Consider the following 20,249-nt stretch of genomic DNA (forward strand, 5'->3'; position numbering starts at 1 on the left):
TATCCCACACCCCCCACTGGAAGATTCCCATCCATCATACTCTCAAGCAGAAATCCCTTTGGGGATTGGGGCGAAAGATGGTAGACACGGAAATTTTCGCGCACAAGTGAGATTCGCGAATAAGTGAAAAACCCAAAAGTCCACTTAAAAGCAATAAGTTCACATCTGTTATAGTAATACTAATAGTTCACTACTAATACTAATGAATAAATACGCACATAATTAATGTTTATGCATTGTAATTTAATAAAAAGGAAAAATTTGAAATTGTACGTTTTGACATTTTTTATGCACTGTACAGTACGTAAGCGAATTCCTTAAAAACCTAAAAAATGTCACGTGACCAGAGCTATAGTCTACGAGGATGTAAAAGATCCTGGATAGGCTACGTCAGTGCTTACCGCTTGACCACGACTTTTAGTGACGTCAACCTTTTCTTATGTAACCCGTTCGCCCCTCTCGATGTCAATTACAAGACTAATTCCACCCCCAATTGCACACTTGTGCAAAAAAAGAACGCGTTCTTTGAAGTATCCGAACAATAAAATAAAGGCGTGTGAATGCATTCCAAGAGACAGAACAAGAAGTGTACAAATCTTCCGATAAACAAAGCGTAAATATACGTGATTTAACTAAGCTTGAAAAAAACTTATCGTGCATAAGTGAAAGGTGCGTTTTAGGTTTCGTGTATAAATGAACAAGAGTTAACATTGTTTTCCTATATCACTGGCCGGGCCCGTGAGAAAATCGCGCATAACTGAAAAACGCGTATAACAAAGGTCTCGTACAAGCGAGAGATCACTGTATTGTATTCGCGAAAAAATTTCACTCAAAAATCGGCCTTAGTTTCCATTTTTCTCACACCCGAATGAATGTTGAGGTTTTTTTTTTCGACCCGACCACGCGTGGATATATGCCTAGGAACCTACCGACACCCGAAATATCCATTTTGACGACCCCCGAGTTAATTACAAAGAATCTTCTCGTGACGTCCGTATGTATGTGCGTATGTATCTTGCATAACTCAAAAACGGTATGCCCTAGAAAGTTGAAATTTGGTACGTAGACTCCTAGTGGGGCCTAGTTGTGCACATTCCTTTTTGGTTGCATTCGGATGTTCCTAAGGCGGTCTTTTACCTCTTTTTTGGGGGAAATCATTGTTAATTTCGATGTAAACTCACGTAGTGTTATAATTTGTCGGACACTTGGCGATATATCGCCAGTCTTTTGATTACCAAGTTTTGTCACCAAATTGGCGACAAATTTGGCGATTTTTTTAAATTTTAAATTTGGTTTCAATTTGGCCACTGTTGGTGATATTTACAGAGTAAACAATTGAATCACAATAAAATTGCCAATAATGGGGGAAATGACATTAAATTGGAGTAAAAGGACGTCATGTGATGCACACATCAGCTCGTTTTATTGCGTTATCTTTACTTCTTACGAAACTTTCACCCATGGGTCATTCCATACGAAATGAGCAAAATTCGCAAAAAAGTGGTGGCCGCATGGTAATAGATTTTTATGAAATTTGGTATACAGGTTCTTGTTATGCCTATATAAAAATATCTAAAATATTTTTGCTCAATATTTTTTATTTGAAATAGTTACATGCGATTGAAAATTGGTCAACTTGAACAACATTCTCATAAATGCTAAATGTCGCATTTTTGAAGTCTTATATCTTATTAACTATTTAATAAAAACATAGAAGTTACATGTTATTGCAATCTCTGGAATAGGGTAATTAATCTGATATCAGTAAAATTTTCAAAGTTATTGTAGTTAACTTTTAACCGAGTTTCAAAAACTTAAAATATTTCAATTTTCTCATAATTAAGCATTTTATTTTTTAATCTCGATCTTTAAGGAAGGCACTAGCTTTGATGAAATTAATACCCAATAATGTGCTAAGTATCATAAAAGAAATACCTTACTTTTGAAGTTGTATTTTAACTCCTTTGTCTTCAAAATCAGTTTTAAACTTAGTGACATTTTGTCAAATGATGATTTTCCCCTTCACATAGACACAAAAATTCAAATGAGGGAAAATTCAGACAACTTTAAAATTTTACAAGAATATAGAGCTGTGTTTCTACTATTTGCCTGAAGAAACTCGAAATTGGTTTTTGATTTCCACACGTAAAATAAAATTCAGAAAAATAGCATTTTCTTTTTGTTTTATGGGTCAATCCATACAGGTTCGACGAATGGGTGCGCTCGACCATTTTTAATTTTTTTGACATTCATATCCCTAAAAGCTGCGTATGAAAGATATTTAAAACTACTTTTATTTTTTCTCTCAACTGAACCTTTGATTTTTTAGAGGTCATCAAAAGTGGTTTTCGTAGTCAAAAATGGGACTTTTAGACCTCTGCATTTTATCTAAAATCTATTTGAATTACATTTATGACAGTTAATTTAACGCTTTGATGTTAAAGTGCATAAGTTGATAGTCTTACATGCTGAGTTACGTAGCTGTAAGTCAATAATTAAAATAATGGCAACAGGTTAAAGTTCAAGGTCAATGAGTAAAAATGTTACCCATTTCAAAGGGGAATAACTCGCGTAGGGGACGGAAACACAAAATGAAATGAGGCAAAAATTAATCACTAGAACAATGCTAAAAAGAATATGTAACTGTTGCTGTGTGTTTGTGTACCCTTTATGGATTACAGCCCCTCAAAAATTGGAAAAAATGACAAAAATGAAATTTTTCGACCCTGTAAACCAAAAGGGAATGTAATTAAAAAAAAAAAAATTCTTCGACAATTGAATGTTCCATTCAAGTACTATACATGTTATACATATTGTTTTTTGTATTTGGTTTGTGAAAAAGGATACAGGTCTTTGAAATTGAGCAATTTTGCTCGTTAATTCACACACTAAAACATAAATAAAAAGTGTGAAAACTTCATTGCATCTTCTTAAATTACGTACACTGGTGTAAGAAATTAAGAGAATTTTCAGATTTGGTCAATTATTTTCAGAACTACTGGATCGATTTTAATGAAATTTGGTATGTACATACATTGAAACAATACAAAACAAATACCCATCTAAAATTTAAAATGCACAATCATGATCATAAATAACACTCGTTACAGTGGGATGGTATGAAACAGCAATTGCGAAATTAAAAAAAAAGGGGGAGGGTTAGTAGGGGGTTCGGTTCTTTCTAACAGACATATAGGCCTCGCAGTGTGACTCCATACTTGAAATAAAGCAGTTTATGGGATCCTTAAACAATTATTTCCACTCGTTCAACAACGCCGTTCTTAGGCTATGGATGGTCCCCGGAGGGGTGTTGCGAGTTGTTATTGCCCTACTGAAAGCGTTCCAGACATGTTCTACAGGATTGGAGTCTAGAGATCTACTTGGCCAATCCATCAAGTGAATATCCTCTCCTTCCAAAAGTTCGTCGACCAGAAGTTCTGTATGTGGTCTTGTGTTAACATCCATTAAAACTAACTCGGGGCTAACGGCGCCCCTCAAGAGGGGATCAAAGGGCTCCAAGACCACATCCCTATATCTCGCAACTGTCACAGAGCCTCTCTCAAAGACGTGAAGGGGTGTGCGGTCATCCAACATGATGCCTGCCCAGACCGTCAAACCTCCTCCTCCACAATGATCGATTTCGCAAATATTGTAGGGCAAATAGCGAGTCCCGTTTCAGCTTAAACGACTGTTCTTGTCCTACGTTTACATGGATAGAAGCAGGAGCCTGCTACCTAACCTCCAATGTCGACGAAATCGACCATTATGGCGGTGGCGGTTTGACGGTCTGGGCAGGCCGTCAAACCGCCACCGCGGTTGTTGGATGGCCGCACACCCCTCCATGACTTTAAGAGAGGCTCTGTGACAATTTCGAGGTATAGGGATGCGTTCTTGGAGCTCTATGCTCACCTCTTGAAGGTCGCTGTTAGCCCTGAGTTATTTTTAATGGATGATAACCCAAGGCCACATACAGCTCTTCTGGTCGACGAATTTCTGGAAGGGGAGGATATTCATTCGGTGGATTGGCCAAGCAGATCTCTAGACTCCAATCCTATAGAACATGTCTGGGACGCTCTCGGGAGGGCAGTAGCAACTCGCAACACCCCTCCGGGGACCATCCATAGCCTGAGAACGGCGTTGTTGAACGAGTGGAAATAATTGCTTAAGGGTCCCATGAACTGATTTATTTCAAGTTTGGAGTTACACTGCGAGGCCTATATGTCTGTTAGAGGGGTCCATACGCCCTACTAACCCATTTTTTTGTTCAATTTTGCAACCGCTGTTTCATGCCATCCGACTCTAACGAGTGTTATTTATGATCATGCTTGTGTATTTTAAATTTTGGAGGTTTGATTGTTTTGTATTGTTTCAATGTATGCACATGCCAAATTTCATTAAAATCGGACCAGTAGTTCTGGAGATCATTGACCAAATCTGAAAATTCTCTTAATTTCTTATACCAGTGTATATTGTGCCCTATATAATACATTATACTGAAGAAACATATTCTAATTTTCAAAATAATTATTTTAATTTGATAATTTAGAAATATTTGAACATGAATGAGTAGTTTATACTGTATGGAACCTGTATGGATTGACAGTTATGTGAAATTACGAGAATTCAAATAACTAGATAAACGACTAAATGATGCAAAAGCAAGTATATCTAAAATTTATTTTAATTAAAAAAAAAAAAAAAACATTTTAGCAAGTACTTCATAAAAATGCTTTTGAGAAAATGAAACACGAAAGAAATGGTTAGTTTTGCTTAACTTACAGAAGTAACTAATGAAATTTGACCTTAGTTCAAGTTACTCTAGTTACAAAAATACGCTGATACCAATGATTAAAATTTAGTAGCATCTAAAAGACACTTCAATATGTTACGTAAAAAAAAAAACAGAGTAAATTTAGAGCATTCCCTCATCTTCAAAAAAACATCTGAAATAGAGGAAAAAATGAAATTTTCGGAAATTTTCGATTTTTTGAAGTACGATTTCGTCATCAAGAAATTCATAAACAATTACTAAATAAGAGCAGATAGTTAGTTATAGATAGTTTTTCAATATGAATCGCTTTTATTGTTTTTTTTTTTTTTTCATTAAAAGAGCTAGAAGAGTGATTTGAAATCTTAAGTAAATTTGCAAAATTTCAATCTTTATTAATATCTCAGATTCAAAAAAAGATCCGAATAAATTTTACTTTGCTCTTTCCCAATAGAGATTTGTTTATAGAATGCGGAAATATTTATTTTTTAAGTGTATGTTTATAACTTATGGAGTTATTTAGTCACAAACTGGCAGCAATGAACTCTGAAAATTTAGGCTCAGCTTAAGCATCAACTTCTAATTTCAATAACAAAAAGCAACAAAGTTTTTAAACTTCTTTACTTTGCATTCCCTAATAGATATGCATGGTTTACCTAAATAAAAATTTTCATTGAAATCTGTGACATGTCAGCCACAGCTGATTTGCTCATTTCGCATGGAATGACCCCCATGAAAACTTTTTATAGTAATTAATTTTTGATACTTCCTGTGGTTAATTTTGGGTTGCTAGCTATTCTTTCCCTTTTTCGACAATAAAGCTCGAAGTAAATTGTAGAATATGTATAGTGTGAAAATTATAGCAACAAACATCGTGATCTCACTTCTATGCAGTTTTGACTCAACACCAGATCAGAGTAATAGCTTTTCCTCGGACTCAAATTAATGGCAAAGAAACTAAAAATCAAAACATTTTAGACGATCGCATATGCTTTATGTAATGTTTTCATCAAGTTTAATCAATCTTTCCGATCAAAAGCTTCTGAGAAAACGAACGCTTTCAAATTATTTCATCTGAAGACATTGTATTCATAAGCAGAGCTTTTTCAGCATGGCTTCAGGGCTATCATTCTCGTTGGAAGCGCTAAAACCAGCGCTTTGCAATGACAGACTAGATTATTTAAATGTAAAATATGTCAGAAAGTACACAAATATTTTAATGATAAGAGTATCGGATGTGCGAGAGACAAATAAATAAAAAAAAGGAGCAAAATTTGCTTGAAACCGCTTGAACATGAGACTTCATCAGAAACAGGCATGTTAAAACTCCGCCATTACAATATTTTTTTCACGAACCCCCTGAAAATCTCTCGCCGCGAACCCCCAGGGGTTCGCGAACCACCGATTGGGAAAAGCTGCCTTAGATAACTCAGTCGTTCTTAGTGCCAAAAGTCTCCTTTGGGCAAACCACTTATACTGTTTTTCAAGATATGGTAAGTTCAGATTTGCTTTACTATTTTGTCAGTTACGAATTAAGCCACTTGTTGACTTAAAATGTTTCATAGTTTACACAAGCTCTCAACATTTATTGAAAATGGGAATGTTGGGGTACAATGAGCCACCTACTTTTCATGTTTTTTTGTGGCTTGGAGCTTCAGATTATATTTTTTAGAGATGCTTTCGTCATATTTTGTGTTATTCGTTGTAGACTGGTAGGTTGTAGATAATGTCACGAAAATACAGAAAGAAATTGTTTATGGTTGACTTGAAGCTTTCGACCTAGGTAGCTTAAGTTTACCTATTTTATGGGCCTTGAAATATGATTATTCAAAAAATATCTTTTGATGTTTCTTAAAATATGATAATTTTTAAAAATAATTTATTTTGACGAGCCTTGGAATGTGAAATATGATTTCACATTTAATTTTTCAAAATTTTTGTTGATCTCGTTTAAAACATCTGACCTACGTAGTTCCTGAGCCCTAAGTATAGGTAATTAGCGTTTACTTTTGTAAATTTTTAGTTTTCAAATGTTTTTTCATGTCAAAAGCTAGGTAGTGTGCATGAAAAACGTTATCTACAATTACAATGTCGAACTTAATTAAACACTCAAGACCTCAAATGATGATTAAACCTTGAAAAATTGAAAAAAAAAGGGGAGGAGTAAAAGATGCACTAAAAAATTTATACAGCTTCAAGCACAGGGCAACTTGTTGTAGCCTCAGACAACAATAGGCCAGATCAAGTTTTCAATGTGTTTTATAGAATAAAATGAGGTAGCTCATAGATGTAACCCGTAGGGGTACAACGACTGTGGGCCAGGGGGAAAAAAATCCCTTTCCTCTTCTATCCAACTTAATTTGTTTTTAAAAATATTTCATTTGAAAGACGAGATGTACCATGGTTAAACTCTTGGAATTTCTAAATCAAAGATAAACATGGAATTTTCATTGAAAACTTCGAAAAAGGGCCATAGTTGGACCATTTTACAATTGATGCGTTGCAGAATCTGTTTCATGAAGTTTATTGGCAGCACGATAGTATTTGGACATTTATGGTATTCGTTTTAAAACCATTGGTAATCCAACAATTAATCCATAAAAAAAAGTTATGTCCGTTTGTCTAAAAGACACGAATGAAAATATAGTGTACACGTTTTATAAGCTCTGGTTGTACAACGTATAAACTTTTGTAAAGTTCGTACTATAGTATTTAGTAGACAGTATCAACTATTCACATAAGTGTTATAACTGCTTCAACTCGTTTAATATGGGTCTTTTGAGTCAAAAAAAAAAAAAAAAACTTGCCTGCATTTGAGGAAATACTAATCCAACAACAAAGTTGGCGAACCAGTTAACAGTAACAGCTATACTCATTGCTGCTGGGCGTGGTCCTTGAGAAAACAACTCTGCTGTTATCATCCACGGGATTGGACCTAAAATATGAAATGTAATTCAATATGAACATACATTGTGAAAGACCAATGCATGTTACTATAAAAAAGGAACATTTGATACCTGGGCCAATTGCGTAAAACACAACAAAGAAGAGCGTGGCTACAACACTGAGGTATGAGACCCAATAATAAAGGAACTGAAACAAATAAATTGCTGAGTTATTGATAAAATAACCTCAAATCGGAAAAACAACGCTAAAATTGCAGAAAAAACAGAGACACTGAAACTTTTAACGTTTTTATAATTTGTACTTATTTTCTTTTTCGTTTTTAAATATTTCATTTCTAATTTGAATAATAATTTGAACTAGCTAAAAACTTAACGAGTTTTTTTTTTTTTTTGAAGCTTTAGCAATTTTTGGAAAATTTAGATAAATATTTATTTCAACTTGAAATGGTATAGCCTTTCAAATATTAGGTTATTTCTCAAGCATTGGGCAATTTTAGCTTAGGCAATTTTACGTAAGTCGTAGTACGGCCAGTAGAGTACCAAGGGGTTGGCAGGAGTGGCTCTCGCCGGGGGAGCAGCAGCCAGGGGAGCGACATTTCGACTGATTTTCTTTCAAAAAAGGGAGGTTTTTTTTTATTAAAAAAACGATCATATAAGTAGAAAAATGCTTTTATAAATGAAATTAAAAATAAAATAAAGAAAAACTCGCAAGAAAAAGTGCCAGAGGACAAAATGAAACACACCTTAATTCTGTAGGAGGCTTTAATTAGCGAATATATAGTACTTTTATTTTGTCTGTGTGTAAATGGTAGTGTTTTTTTAGTCAATTTCTGATTAGCAATGCTTTTGTATTTGCTTTGCTTTCCTAATTATGATAGAATTTTTTAAATGCTTTGACTTTTATTTAAACGAAATTTAAGGTTTCTTTCTTTCTTAAAAAAAAAAGTGTAAATTATGCTTATTGTGCATTTTCCTAGTTGTTTGAAAAAAATCTATTAAAAGTTAAAGCTGTTTTGAAAAAAATAAATAAATAAAAACATTGCTATAAATGGAGATGAAAAATGTTTATTCCCATTTGGGTCAAGAACGTACATTATTTATATTTATTAACGAATTGTAAAGATTACTGATTTTATTGATTTTATGTGAAATGGTGAGGGGTGAATTTAAATTTTTTGGGAAGGGAAAAATTCTCAATTTGCCGAATGAAATCATAATTTTACCGAATGATAAAATTCAAGCATGCACACAGATACATACATAACATCTAATGCGGAGGAACATTGGGCGTCATTGAAAACAATTTAAATAACGACAATAAGAATATTGAATTTGCAATACTCTCTCTTAATTTGTCGAATCAATTATTCAAATGACCCCCCCCCCCTTCAAAAAAATTCACAGTGACCTCCGGTGGAAAAAGAAAAAAAACTTTGAATAAGCGAAAACGGGAAAAATAAAATTTGCTTTTAGCCTGAGTGTTCTTAAATAAACAAATGTTTTGTACTCACTAATACAAATACAAATACAAAAGTGACGACCAGCAACAGGCTCTGGGCCCAGCTAGGCTGGTCCTAGTCAATTAATTAGTCCCCAATGAAGATCAATGGCCCTCTTAAAGCTATCCATTCCCTTGCTCATTACCGCCTCTTCCGGTAAGCTATTCCAAGTGCCCACGACCCTGCTAAAGTAGTAGTTTTTCCTAATTTCCAAGTTAGCCTGAGATTTAAATAGCTTAAAACAATGACCCCTTGTCCTGCTTTCCCCGCAAAAATTTAATCCATTTACATCTTTCATTTTGATAAATTTAAATAACTGAATCATGTCCCGTCTGACTCTCCTTTGCTCCAGGCTATACATGTTAAGCCTATTAAGTCTGGTATCATAATCTAAATCTGAGAGTCCCCTTACTAATTTAGTTACCCTTCTTTGAACCCTTTCCAATACAAAAATATCTTTCTTCAGATAAGGCGACCAAAACTGAACAGCATACTCCAAATGAGGCCTTACTAAACTTCTATATAAAGGCAGAAGAACCTTCTTAGATTTGTTTGAAATAGATCTATTGATAAACCCAAGCATTTTGTTGACTTTGTTACTAGCAATACTGCACTGTTGAGTAAACTTGAAGTCCTGATTTATTAAGATACCCAAATCCATAACATTTTCTGCCTGATTGATGACTGAACCCTGTAAACGATATCTCATACGCTTATTTCCATGACCTAAGTGTAGCACTTGACATTTCCCTACATTAACTGCCATACCCCATTTATCTGCCCACTTAGTAATATGATCTAAATCCTCTTGAAGCTGTTTTACTTGTTCTTCACTGTCGACAATCCCCATAACTTTTACATCATCAGCAAAACAATTCATGCTTCCAGAAATATTATCAATGATGTCATTCATAAATATAATAAACAAAAAAGGCCCTAAAACTGATCCCTGAGGAACCCCATTTAAAACATCACTCCAATTAGAATGATTTCCTCTCACAGCTACTCTTTGCTTCCTACCAGTGAGCTAATTTCTAACCCAAAATTAAGTTTTTCCTCCTATTCCTATGTCAGCTAACTTGCTGAGAAGAGCAACATGCGGTACCTTGTCAAACCTTTTTGAAAATCAATATAAACAACATCCACACATTTTTTGTTATCTAAAGCTGAGGTAACCTTGTAGTAGAAATGCAATAAATTAGTAGTACAGGATTTACCTTTCCTGAAACCATACTGCAAACCAGTCAACAGACTATTAGTCTCCAAGAACTTCATGATCTTAATTTTGATCAAAGTTTCGAAAATCTTACAAATCACTGAAGTCAAACTTACAGGTCTATAATTCCCAGCATTACCTTTAGACCCCTTCTTAAAGAGTGGCGTTATGTTAGCCAGCTTCCAGTCCTCTGGCACCGTCCCCGAGTTATAAGAAGCATTGAAAATATTCAAAATAACATCCACTAATTCCTCTGCACAGTCAACTAAAATTTTTTGGATAAATATTGTCTGGTCCCGGAGCTTTAGTTGCTTTAATCTTTTTCAAATGAAATAAAACCTCCTCCCTGGAAAATACAAAATCCTCAAGCTGTACAATAGCTTGTGTCTTGTTAGTGTCAACTGCTGAATGTGTTGTCAACTGTGTGTTTGTCAACTGTGAAACTGTTAGTGTCAACTAATGATAGGGAGGTTGAAACTGTGTGGTGAAATAAACGTCGATCGTTCCGTACATGCAACCTTTTGTATATATATATGCATAATAGATCCGCCCTCCCCCCCACACCGCTGAAAAAGAACGATAGTAAGAAATCATGAGATAATGTCGAATTGAGAATTGAGAATAGTATTACTGACGGTCAGTGGAATGTTTACACTCTTGGGGGCCTGTCTTAATGTATTTTTGTTCATCCCCCACTCTAAAATAAACTGCAATATTTTTAAAAATAAACTTCATAACTTTGATCGTTAGTAAAAGAAAGCAAAATCGAAGATTCTTCCAGCATTATTGAAATTGTCTTCAGACATTAGACATAGCATTCTAAAAAGACATTTTACTTTAAAGCTTAGTTATTCATCTTACATGACAAACGAAAATTAATTAATGATAAAATACTACCTGTTCATCAAACACTCTTATTTTAAGATTGATTTTCAAATAACGCTCCTAAATTGCAACGGGCAACTAGTCTCGGAGTTTTAGCACTGGAGAGCAAGCTTTCAAGAAACTTGAACTTCGATGAAGTTATAAATCATTTCGCAAATCAAAAAATAAGGAAGGTTGCTTTGAAGTAATTTCAATATTTTGATTGTGCATAGTTTCAACGTATGAAATTTTGGTTTTGTTGTGTGAATTTCTGTGTTGTATTTTTTTCTTCTTAAATTAATTAGCAAGCATTATTCCTGAATTAAAATTATGATTGTTTGTAAAAATTACTCTTTTGGTATTGACTATTGCGGCACTTAAAATAGAGTTAATTGTTTTCTAGTAAGCAAATTTGATTTTTTTCTTTTTTTCTTACTTCTTTTTCTTTTTTTTGGGGGGGGGGGAAGCGGAGGCCCGGTGACAAAACTGACTAGGGACCCGCCATGGCTCTCTGTGGCCCTGTATATACATATATTTTTAATCTTGAAAGCATTGCATGTTGCACACGAGTCGCATTGCAGATCTCCAGTAAAAAATCTTCCCTTATTATTTATACTTATTCAAGTTTCACAGATGTAATTAAGATCAAAAAGGAAATTAAGTGTAATTATAATGTAACAATGAATATTTATATTCCTAGAGGTACACTGCCCTCACTGTTTACCACTAGATCAAGAAGTGAGAAACAATGAGAGCGGTACATCTGCAGAAATTAAAATATATATTAATGCTATATTATAAGCATACTGAATTTGGTTTTTAATCTTAAATATATTTGTGTATATAACTTGCATACTGAGAGATTATTTCTTGAGCATCTGCGATGCGACTCGTACGCAGCATGCGATACTTCCAAAGTTTATTAAGACATGTCTTGCAGTGTGAAATGTTTTTCGGGCATGGGGCTCCTAAGAGTGACGCTGATGTACTTATGTTTTACACCGAAAAATGTGTGAAAAAATGAATGAATTCAAGGAAAAAAGATCGTTGTTTGATGATTTAAAGAATATTTCAGGGATCACACCCCATGAGTCTCCCAGCTTGCTACAAATGTTCATGTTTGGTACTTAGCTCCTCTCTAGCCTTTCAGAAGAATGTTAACGGTAAGTATAATACTCCCTTCCCCTCCAAATAAAAATAATGGCTGTGAAACTAGAAACCTGGAGGGGAGGGAGGGGTGCATCTTGAACACGCGGTGTGTGATGGGGGAAAAAAAAGTCATATTTGAATTCAGTTAGTCCTTTTTCATAAGAATCAACAAAAATTGTATCATAAGCATTTTGAGAGTTTTTTTTCTTTTTTTTTTTTGCCGCGCAGTGTTATTAAATTTGTAATGATTATTTTTGTTGTAGATTAGAAGTATATTTGATTAACATTTGCATGCTTGGCGAATGTATTTCTCACTACTCTGACACAAGCGCACATATTTTATTGTAGAAAGAATAGACACTTTGTTTGAAAAGGAAGTCTCTAAATTTTTCCATGCCCTGCTAATTTTATTTTCATTCCAACATAAAGTAGTGACTGCGGTTAAATAATTTACTGCGGAGAATATTCTTCATATCTCGAATGTAAAGTTTTTAAATGCTGAATGAATTTCATAAATTATATTATTTAAAGCACAGAGATAACAAAACACACCTTTACAAGCATCGTGATTGTGACAAAGATACTAAATATAAACATGCCACCAAGACCATACAACTGAAGCGTTCGTCGACCTTTACGATCCATTAACGGAATAGAGACCAGAGTCATGACGACCATTACTAATCCCACACCAATGGTTGCGTATTTGGCAGCGTTTTCTGGGAGTCCAGCACCCTCAAAAAGACCAGTGGAGTAGTATAGTACCTAGAAAGAATCACATCAAAGATATGATTACCTTAAATGATTTTGAAAATTCCTAGTAAAAGCTTTAAGTAAAGAGCTAAAAAAGCGATAAAATGAATACGTATTTACTTGCGGGATAAAAATTGTACTATCATAAAAGTATTGACAAACTGTTACTGAAGGACTATCGACGCTATACACTTTCTTGGGGAAGTCTGAAAGGTCTATCGGCTGTTCAAACTGACATCAAAAAAGAGCTTTAGAAATTCAAATTGTTTGATTCAAACCAAGTGAGATTTAAAACCTTTTTAAAGCTGCTCTACATCTATGTTCCTGGTATAAGAAATACATTGTTAAAACTACAGGTTGCATTTGGCACCTTTCATGGGTGTTCAACAGCGGCACCCTAAATGGTGCTGAAATTCCACCTTTAATACGAGTGAAAAACTGACACCCTTAACCCATCATGCACCGCGGTGAAAAATGGGACCCTATGGCAGAACATTGGCACCTTTTTGTTTCCCGTTACTGACCCCTCCCCCCTTGTTGTGTGCACTTTTGGATACAATTGTATACATTATTATTTATTGTTTTGAGCTGTAAAAAAAACTAAGTCTTAGTACATTTTCCACATTGAATGGTTATGAAAATGATTAAAACTTGTACTTTAAGGCATTTGATCACATTACACTTACTACACGTACTTCATTCAATGTGGAAGTGCATCTGCATAGTTACTTCGTCTGCCATTGATTGTGGTTGAATGATGTCAGAGCGCATGCGCCAAAGTGTCACCCTTGCATTTAGAAGGTCCGTCTTCACATTTATTAGCGTCATTCACCTTGATCACATTTCCTAGCCTCCGTTGCACCCTGAGGCACTGTGTTTTCACCCCCAGTTAGCCGAATGGTATTCCAGAGGCACCCATAGTTTTGACAGTATAACGTTTCTTCTAAAAAATATACTAACATGCATCCTTTTTAACAATACATGTAGAACACTTTTTTTTCTTTTTTAATTTACTAATTCGAGAACGTCCAAATTGGGAACCTTGGCATCATTCATCAAGTTTTTTTACGAGGTTTTTCAATGGATTACGCATAACGATTACAAATTCTGGCATATGCAAAAGTACAGAGGATACTTACCTGTATGTTTGCAAATGCCACATCATATTAGTGTGAAATATATAAAATCTTTAAATTAATGAATGCAGGAAAAAAATCATTACGTAATATAGATGTACATATTCATTCACATTTTGAATCTAATTACAAGAAATCACAAGTAACTGCATAATTAATAACATCAATATAACAATAGGTAACTGCAAAAAATGTATAAAACCTTTCTGAATTATATAAAATGCAAATTACCTTGCCAAAAATGTAAACTTTTTTCGATATTTATTTTTATGTATGTTCACACCAGGTTGATAAAAAAGACAACAGCATTCACGTAACTGTCCTACAATCGAAACGTATTTTCATTTTTTTTAATGGACACTGCACATAGTCTTTGTTATAATGACGCCACGTAAGTATGCAACAATAGTGCTGATTACACTTATATTAAGTTCAGTCAAAACTTTATGGACATGAAGTCGGATACTGGAATCGTGTGCATTTTGTGTTTAATTCGAATCAAATTCAAATCCACTTTTAATAGTTCTGAAGGTGTGTTGTTTCGCAATTATGAGCTCAGAATCTATCTCGTATCAAACATCCACCTGCACGTAGAACAGGAGGTCAAAAATCCATCAACACCTGCTATATAGCAAGGAGGCTCATAACAACTTTAAGTCTTTAAACTACGAAACTAATAAATCAACGTAAATTGCGTATTTAGTATAGCGTATTATTACGACAATGTTTTTAAATGAGAACACAAGAAAAGGAATTTTGACAGCACATTAATTTTTTTTTTTTTTGGAAACGATTTTATTTGTTGACTAACAACATCCTAATTTTTTATCATTTTGAAATTTCATAATCTTTGGGATTTTTTTTTTTTTAAATTATGAACTAATTGCTTTTTAAATCCTTAAAAGTGAACCTTTTTAAGCGAAATTGCAACTTGATGTTGGTGTTTGAAACTTGTAGTACGATTAAAAAAAAAAAAAAAGCATTTAGAATATAACTTTGAAGATAGAGATAAGAACGAGCTCTGCCTGGAGTCCCCACAGAGGTATTCAAGATAAGAACAAAAAATTTGTTACTGTTCTCATGTTTTTTCCGATCTGTCATAAATATAAACCTTAAATTTCGGTAAACAAACTCATTTACGAGCACTTACAAAGTTAATAAATATATTTATGTACTGAAAGACTTTGCGTAAGGACTAATGGCCTACACTTGATGGTAAAAGGAATGTAAATAAAAGCAATTGGAACGATTTCAAGATTCTTAATTGAAAAGTCGCATTAAAGACTGTTAAGATATCTTCTGTAGCTAGCCGCAGAAGAAAATATAAAATCCTTGAGAAGTATCATGACCGCAATCTTAAACTTATTTTTTAAGCTATATTTTTTCGTAAGTCTAGCGTAAAATGAGTAGAAATAGAAAGATAACACTAACCTTTCTTTAAAATATCTTTATCTATCTATATAAGTTACGGAGGGAGATGATAATACACTCTATTATATATTATCTCTCCTTAGCTTATTTATTACGGATACTTTTAAAAACCTTTTAAAGATTGTTTTTGAAAGAAAAAATGTGCAACTAAATAATTTAATGTACCAAAGTAAGAACTTACTGCATTTATGCCTGAGAGTTGTTGAGTGAGTTGCATAACAACACCTATCACTAATGGAAGATGGAGGGATCTATTCTTAAGCAGTTTCCACATAGTAATCTGTATAGGAGGTGGCTGTATACGGAATTCTTCTGTGAACGCCGTCTAAAATTTCAAACAGATTTTGTTACAAATCAGTATTTGCATCAAACGGTTTTTATTGCTACGCACATCCAAATGAGGCCGAGTTTAACTGAATGTCTACGGCTCTTCCCTTTTTTTTTTCATCTTTTTGACAAGTTAAGACCGACATATTCATATGAAAATATTCCATACGTTAATTTTTACCAGGCAATATTCCTGTCTATTATCTGATTGTAAAAGGCTATACAGAATTAAATAGTATGATTCTCACTTTAAAAGTTTTAAGAAATTAAAATACTTTTAAATCGATTTTGAATTACAGTTCGCATAGTGAATTAGTTCAAACACAAAGTTACAAAAAAAAAAAAAAAAAAAACGCTAATACTTATCTGAATATTGTAAGGATTCTTAGGAAGATCTTGGAGGATTTGAAACACAACAAAGCAAACTAAAGTTGATGTGCTTCAGGAATTTTCTGAAAATACTATTTATAGGGGTAAACCATTACTCGTAATCTTACCCCATCGCGGAACTAGTTGTCTAGTTGTCCATGAGCAATTCCATGTGAGATAAATCACCTTCTTGACCTCTCTCCCGATTCCAATAAAACATGGCTTGAAGGACACATATGATAAGATAAGTAATCCTGCCACTTTATATATATATATATATATATATATATATATATATATATATATATATATATATATATATATATATATATATATATATATATATATATATATATATATATATATATATATATATATATATATATATATATTTAAGTTTTGCAAAGAATTAAGTACTTTCAAGTAGTATTTGAACAGCATGTTAAATATATTCCTGTCCTAGGATACAAAAAGTTTTTTTTTTCCTTTCTCCGTCCATCTCTTTTAATTAATCAGCGCGTTAGGACTTGAAGCATATTCGAGTTTCTACTAGAATTGAAGAACGAAATTCTCTTAACCTTCCAGTGGGCGCGCGTATCTGTGCGTTGTACTAAGAAGTAGTTTCGTTTTATAGCTTTACGCCAGATAGCGCTATTCTTCCCCTTCCTTAGACCGACTTTAAGTCAATATTAGAATTTTTCTAGCTTCCGTAGAAATCTGCACACCTGCTGTGAGTATATGAGAGATACGCACGACTGTTCAAGTAGTAACTTTTTTGTTGCATTCGAGTTTTTTTATTTATTTTATTATTTTTAGCTTAAATACTATACGTTTTTATGAACTTTCCGAAGAAATACCTTTATACAGAGCTCCACTGTAAAACAAAAACACTTTCTACAAAACCATAGAAAGTCGAATGTAGAAAGAACGTACTTAATCAAGCGTATTTCTCAGATACACTGCTTTTAAACACTTAACTCAACTGAACATAAAAACTACCCGGAATCATAATCCAAAATGACAAGAGCATTAGATTTACAAGATTCAGCTGCGATATTTGCCAATACTTTACACTTAAGGAATAGTGTATCTAAGATATACGCGCAACCTTTTATGTTAATGTAGACTGCACCCACTGGTAGGTTAAAAAGTCAGCATCTCATTCGAATATCGTAAAAAAAAGCTCTTATGATTATCAGATTAAAAAATTGCTTGAACTTCTATGGATTTTATTCAATATTACCTCTGGTTCATGTTGTTGAGCTCTATCTTCTGCTTTCATTTCTTCTATATCTTCCTCAACTAGACTTGAGCACCTGAGTTTTTGCAGGGCTAGAGTACAATAAAAGGTCAGTTTAGAAAATCGTAGTAGTAGGTGAAGAGTCTTCAAAACACTATTGAAAGGATTTCCTTACCCTCCCTTGCGAGAGATTCCTGCTGCTTTGAAATGAGCAAATATCTAGGACTCTCAGGACATAGAGGAAGAAGAAGAAGCTGTAAAACTGCTGGAATCACTGTGATCCCTTAGATTAAAATATAATACGTTTAGTCTAGTTTGCATTCATAAAAATAGCACATTACTTTGATCGAATATAGAAAATGATTTTATAATACGGCATACCACAAAGAGTTTTGGAGAAGAATGCAGAAAATTTTTCCATGTAGGGTAGACAGGGTACAGTTGATAAAGCTGATGCAAAGGCTTTATTTCTTAAGTGCGTATATGCCTAGAACTGAGAGTCTTATACGAGGAAGTAACAGACGTGCTGATTCGACATAAGTACGCTGGAGAACCTGTCTTTTTTTGTTTGAGAGTTACTCAAAAGAAATCTTTTTTGAGCATCGAAGTAAATTTTTATGGTTTGGTTTCAACTGTCGTAGAGGATGTTAAAGTAATTATATCATGTTAATCAAGATACTACTGTGTTTTTTGACTGGGAGGCATGCTTTAACTTTAGGAGAATTTGCTTATATTTACGGCTGTTTCTTTCACAGCTTTTGAGTTAACGTAATATCCTTGTTTGGGTCAAGTTGATACATCGCGCATGGGTCAAGTTGATGCATCGCGCTTGGGTCAGGTTGATACCGTGTAAAAACACTCACAAGGTTTTAAGTTTTTCTTTTCTTTTTCAGAAACGATAAGAAATGATCTAAAAATCTCGATGAAAGGAAATTCGCTTCAAATGTATGTGAAAAAGCATACTTCGGAGAAGGTAGCCATACTTATGTTTGAATTAATTGTAAATGAGATTTATGTTTATCACGTAACGCAGATTAAAACTTCAAATATTTTTTGAGAATCTTCTTTAAAAACAAATCTTAAAAAATTCATTTCGCTCTTATTAAGTCAACATAACTGCTTATTCATTTACGTATAATCTTGACCAACATTGGTACATTTCAAAAACTTTTATGTCTGAAAGAATGTCAACGAAGGCGTTGAAATCATTATTTGATAAGAAAATAGTATTAGACTTACATGAAATTTTACTTTGGTACGTAACATTAGTAACAAATATTAAAAAATTCAAAATGTAAAATGTGTATCATCTAAACCCGGTCTCCCCTAAATGCGAATCTGCTGTCTAAACACACACACACAAAATAAATAAATAATTGCTGAAACATCTCTGTCTCAAAGTCACGATTTTTGCTGAATTATTATATCTTATTAATTTTGTTATATAGTGAGAAACTATTTATGGAAAAATTTTAAACAACAAGCATTTAAGTTTTAATTAATAATTTATTAATATTAAACATTTAATTAACTTTAAATCTTATTTTGTGAGGTGTATTCCTCATATACCTTTCATATACCTCATAATTTTTAGATAGTTTAAAAACAAATTTGATAAGTAGTAAATTGGGGATGCCCACTCTTCATATTTTATTTTCCAAATTGAATATTTTGTTTTATAAAAAGTATTTTTACTGTACATTACCAAACATAAGGGAATCTATTTTTATAAACAGATAGAGCTTTAAAAAAAAGTTTAAAAATATTACTGACAAATATGATGAGTAAAATTAGAAAAATATAAATAAATTATAAATCTGCGCTTAAAATGTAAAATATATGTTAATACTTTCATACACGCGAAAAAAATTAATTATCTCAAAAGACATACAATTCCATAGTAAATATTTTACAGTCTAGAAAGAAAAATATGTTTTGAATTTTTTTTTTTCAACTTTTGTACATGTTTTATGCAATATCATATCATATTTAACAGAATATAAAATTATACAGTTTGCACTTTAGCTTCAGTATTTTTTTTTTTTTTTGAGCAATCACGATTGCTTATTGCTTTCATTTGACTGTTTTTATGTCCTATCATTTTATTTTCTCATCCGCACCATCACCGTCGACCGGCTCCTCACAATGCTGCTCCTATAGCAAAAGCCGTCTCCAGGTTGCATCCATGTCCTACACATACACAACTACACACACAAACACACACACACACCTACACACACACACACCTACACACACACACACACCTGCACACACACACACGCATACACACACGCATACATACTGTTCGAGGTAAGTACACAAGAAGAGTCCACCGCTAGAGGGAGCGATCGTCGTCGCATGCTCCGCAGCAAAATATGTTTCAGTCTCTGTGTAGATCTCGTTAAGATAACCTAATGTAAATACTCGTGTGTGTAAATATAGTCGTTTATGTTTCTTACTTGTTCAATTATTGTGCCCACACCCCGCATGTCACCGTACATGTTTCTGGTCCGTCGACAGCAGCAATAAATTAGTGGATGAAGCGCAATTCAATTGTCAACGAGTAGAACATTCAAACACTATGGATAATC

The 20,249-nt window shown here is 33.6% G+C and overlaps 1 protein-coding gene across 2 annotated transcripts in view; it reads right to left on the bottom strand.

The window, feature by feature from the left end:
- The window catches only part of LOC129218211 (glucose transporter type 1-like), a 78,196-nt gene that overhangs the window by 19,226 nt on the left and 38,721 nt on the right, over positions 1 to 20,249 (bottom strand). For both annotated transcript variants that reach the window (XM_054852429.1, XM_054852428.1), the window contains exons 7-12: positions 17,834 to 17,941; positions 17,662 to 17,750; positions 15,904 to 16,047; positions 12,955 to 13,167; positions 7,786 to 7,861; positions 7,576 to 7,703 (exon numbers count right to left, since the gene is read on the bottom strand). In XM_054852429.1, the coding sequence (XP_054708404.1) occupies positions 7,576 to 7,703; positions 7,786 to 7,861; positions 12,955 to 13,167; positions 15,904 to 16,047; positions 17,662 to 17,750; positions 17,834 to 17,941 (758 nt within the window). The remainder of the gene's footprint in view (positions 1 to 7,575; positions 7,704 to 7,785; positions 7,862 to 12,954; positions 13,168 to 15,903; positions 16,048 to 17,661; positions 17,751 to 17,833; positions 17,942 to 20,249) is intronic.

Source organism: Uloborus diversus, chromosome 3, assembly GCF_026930045.1.
Source record: "Uloborus diversus isolate 005 chromosome 3, Udiv.v.3.1, whole genome shotgun sequence".
Classification (NCBI taxonomy): domain Eukaryota; kingdom Metazoa; phylum Arthropoda; class Arachnida; order Araneae; family Uloboridae; genus Uloborus; species Uloborus diversus.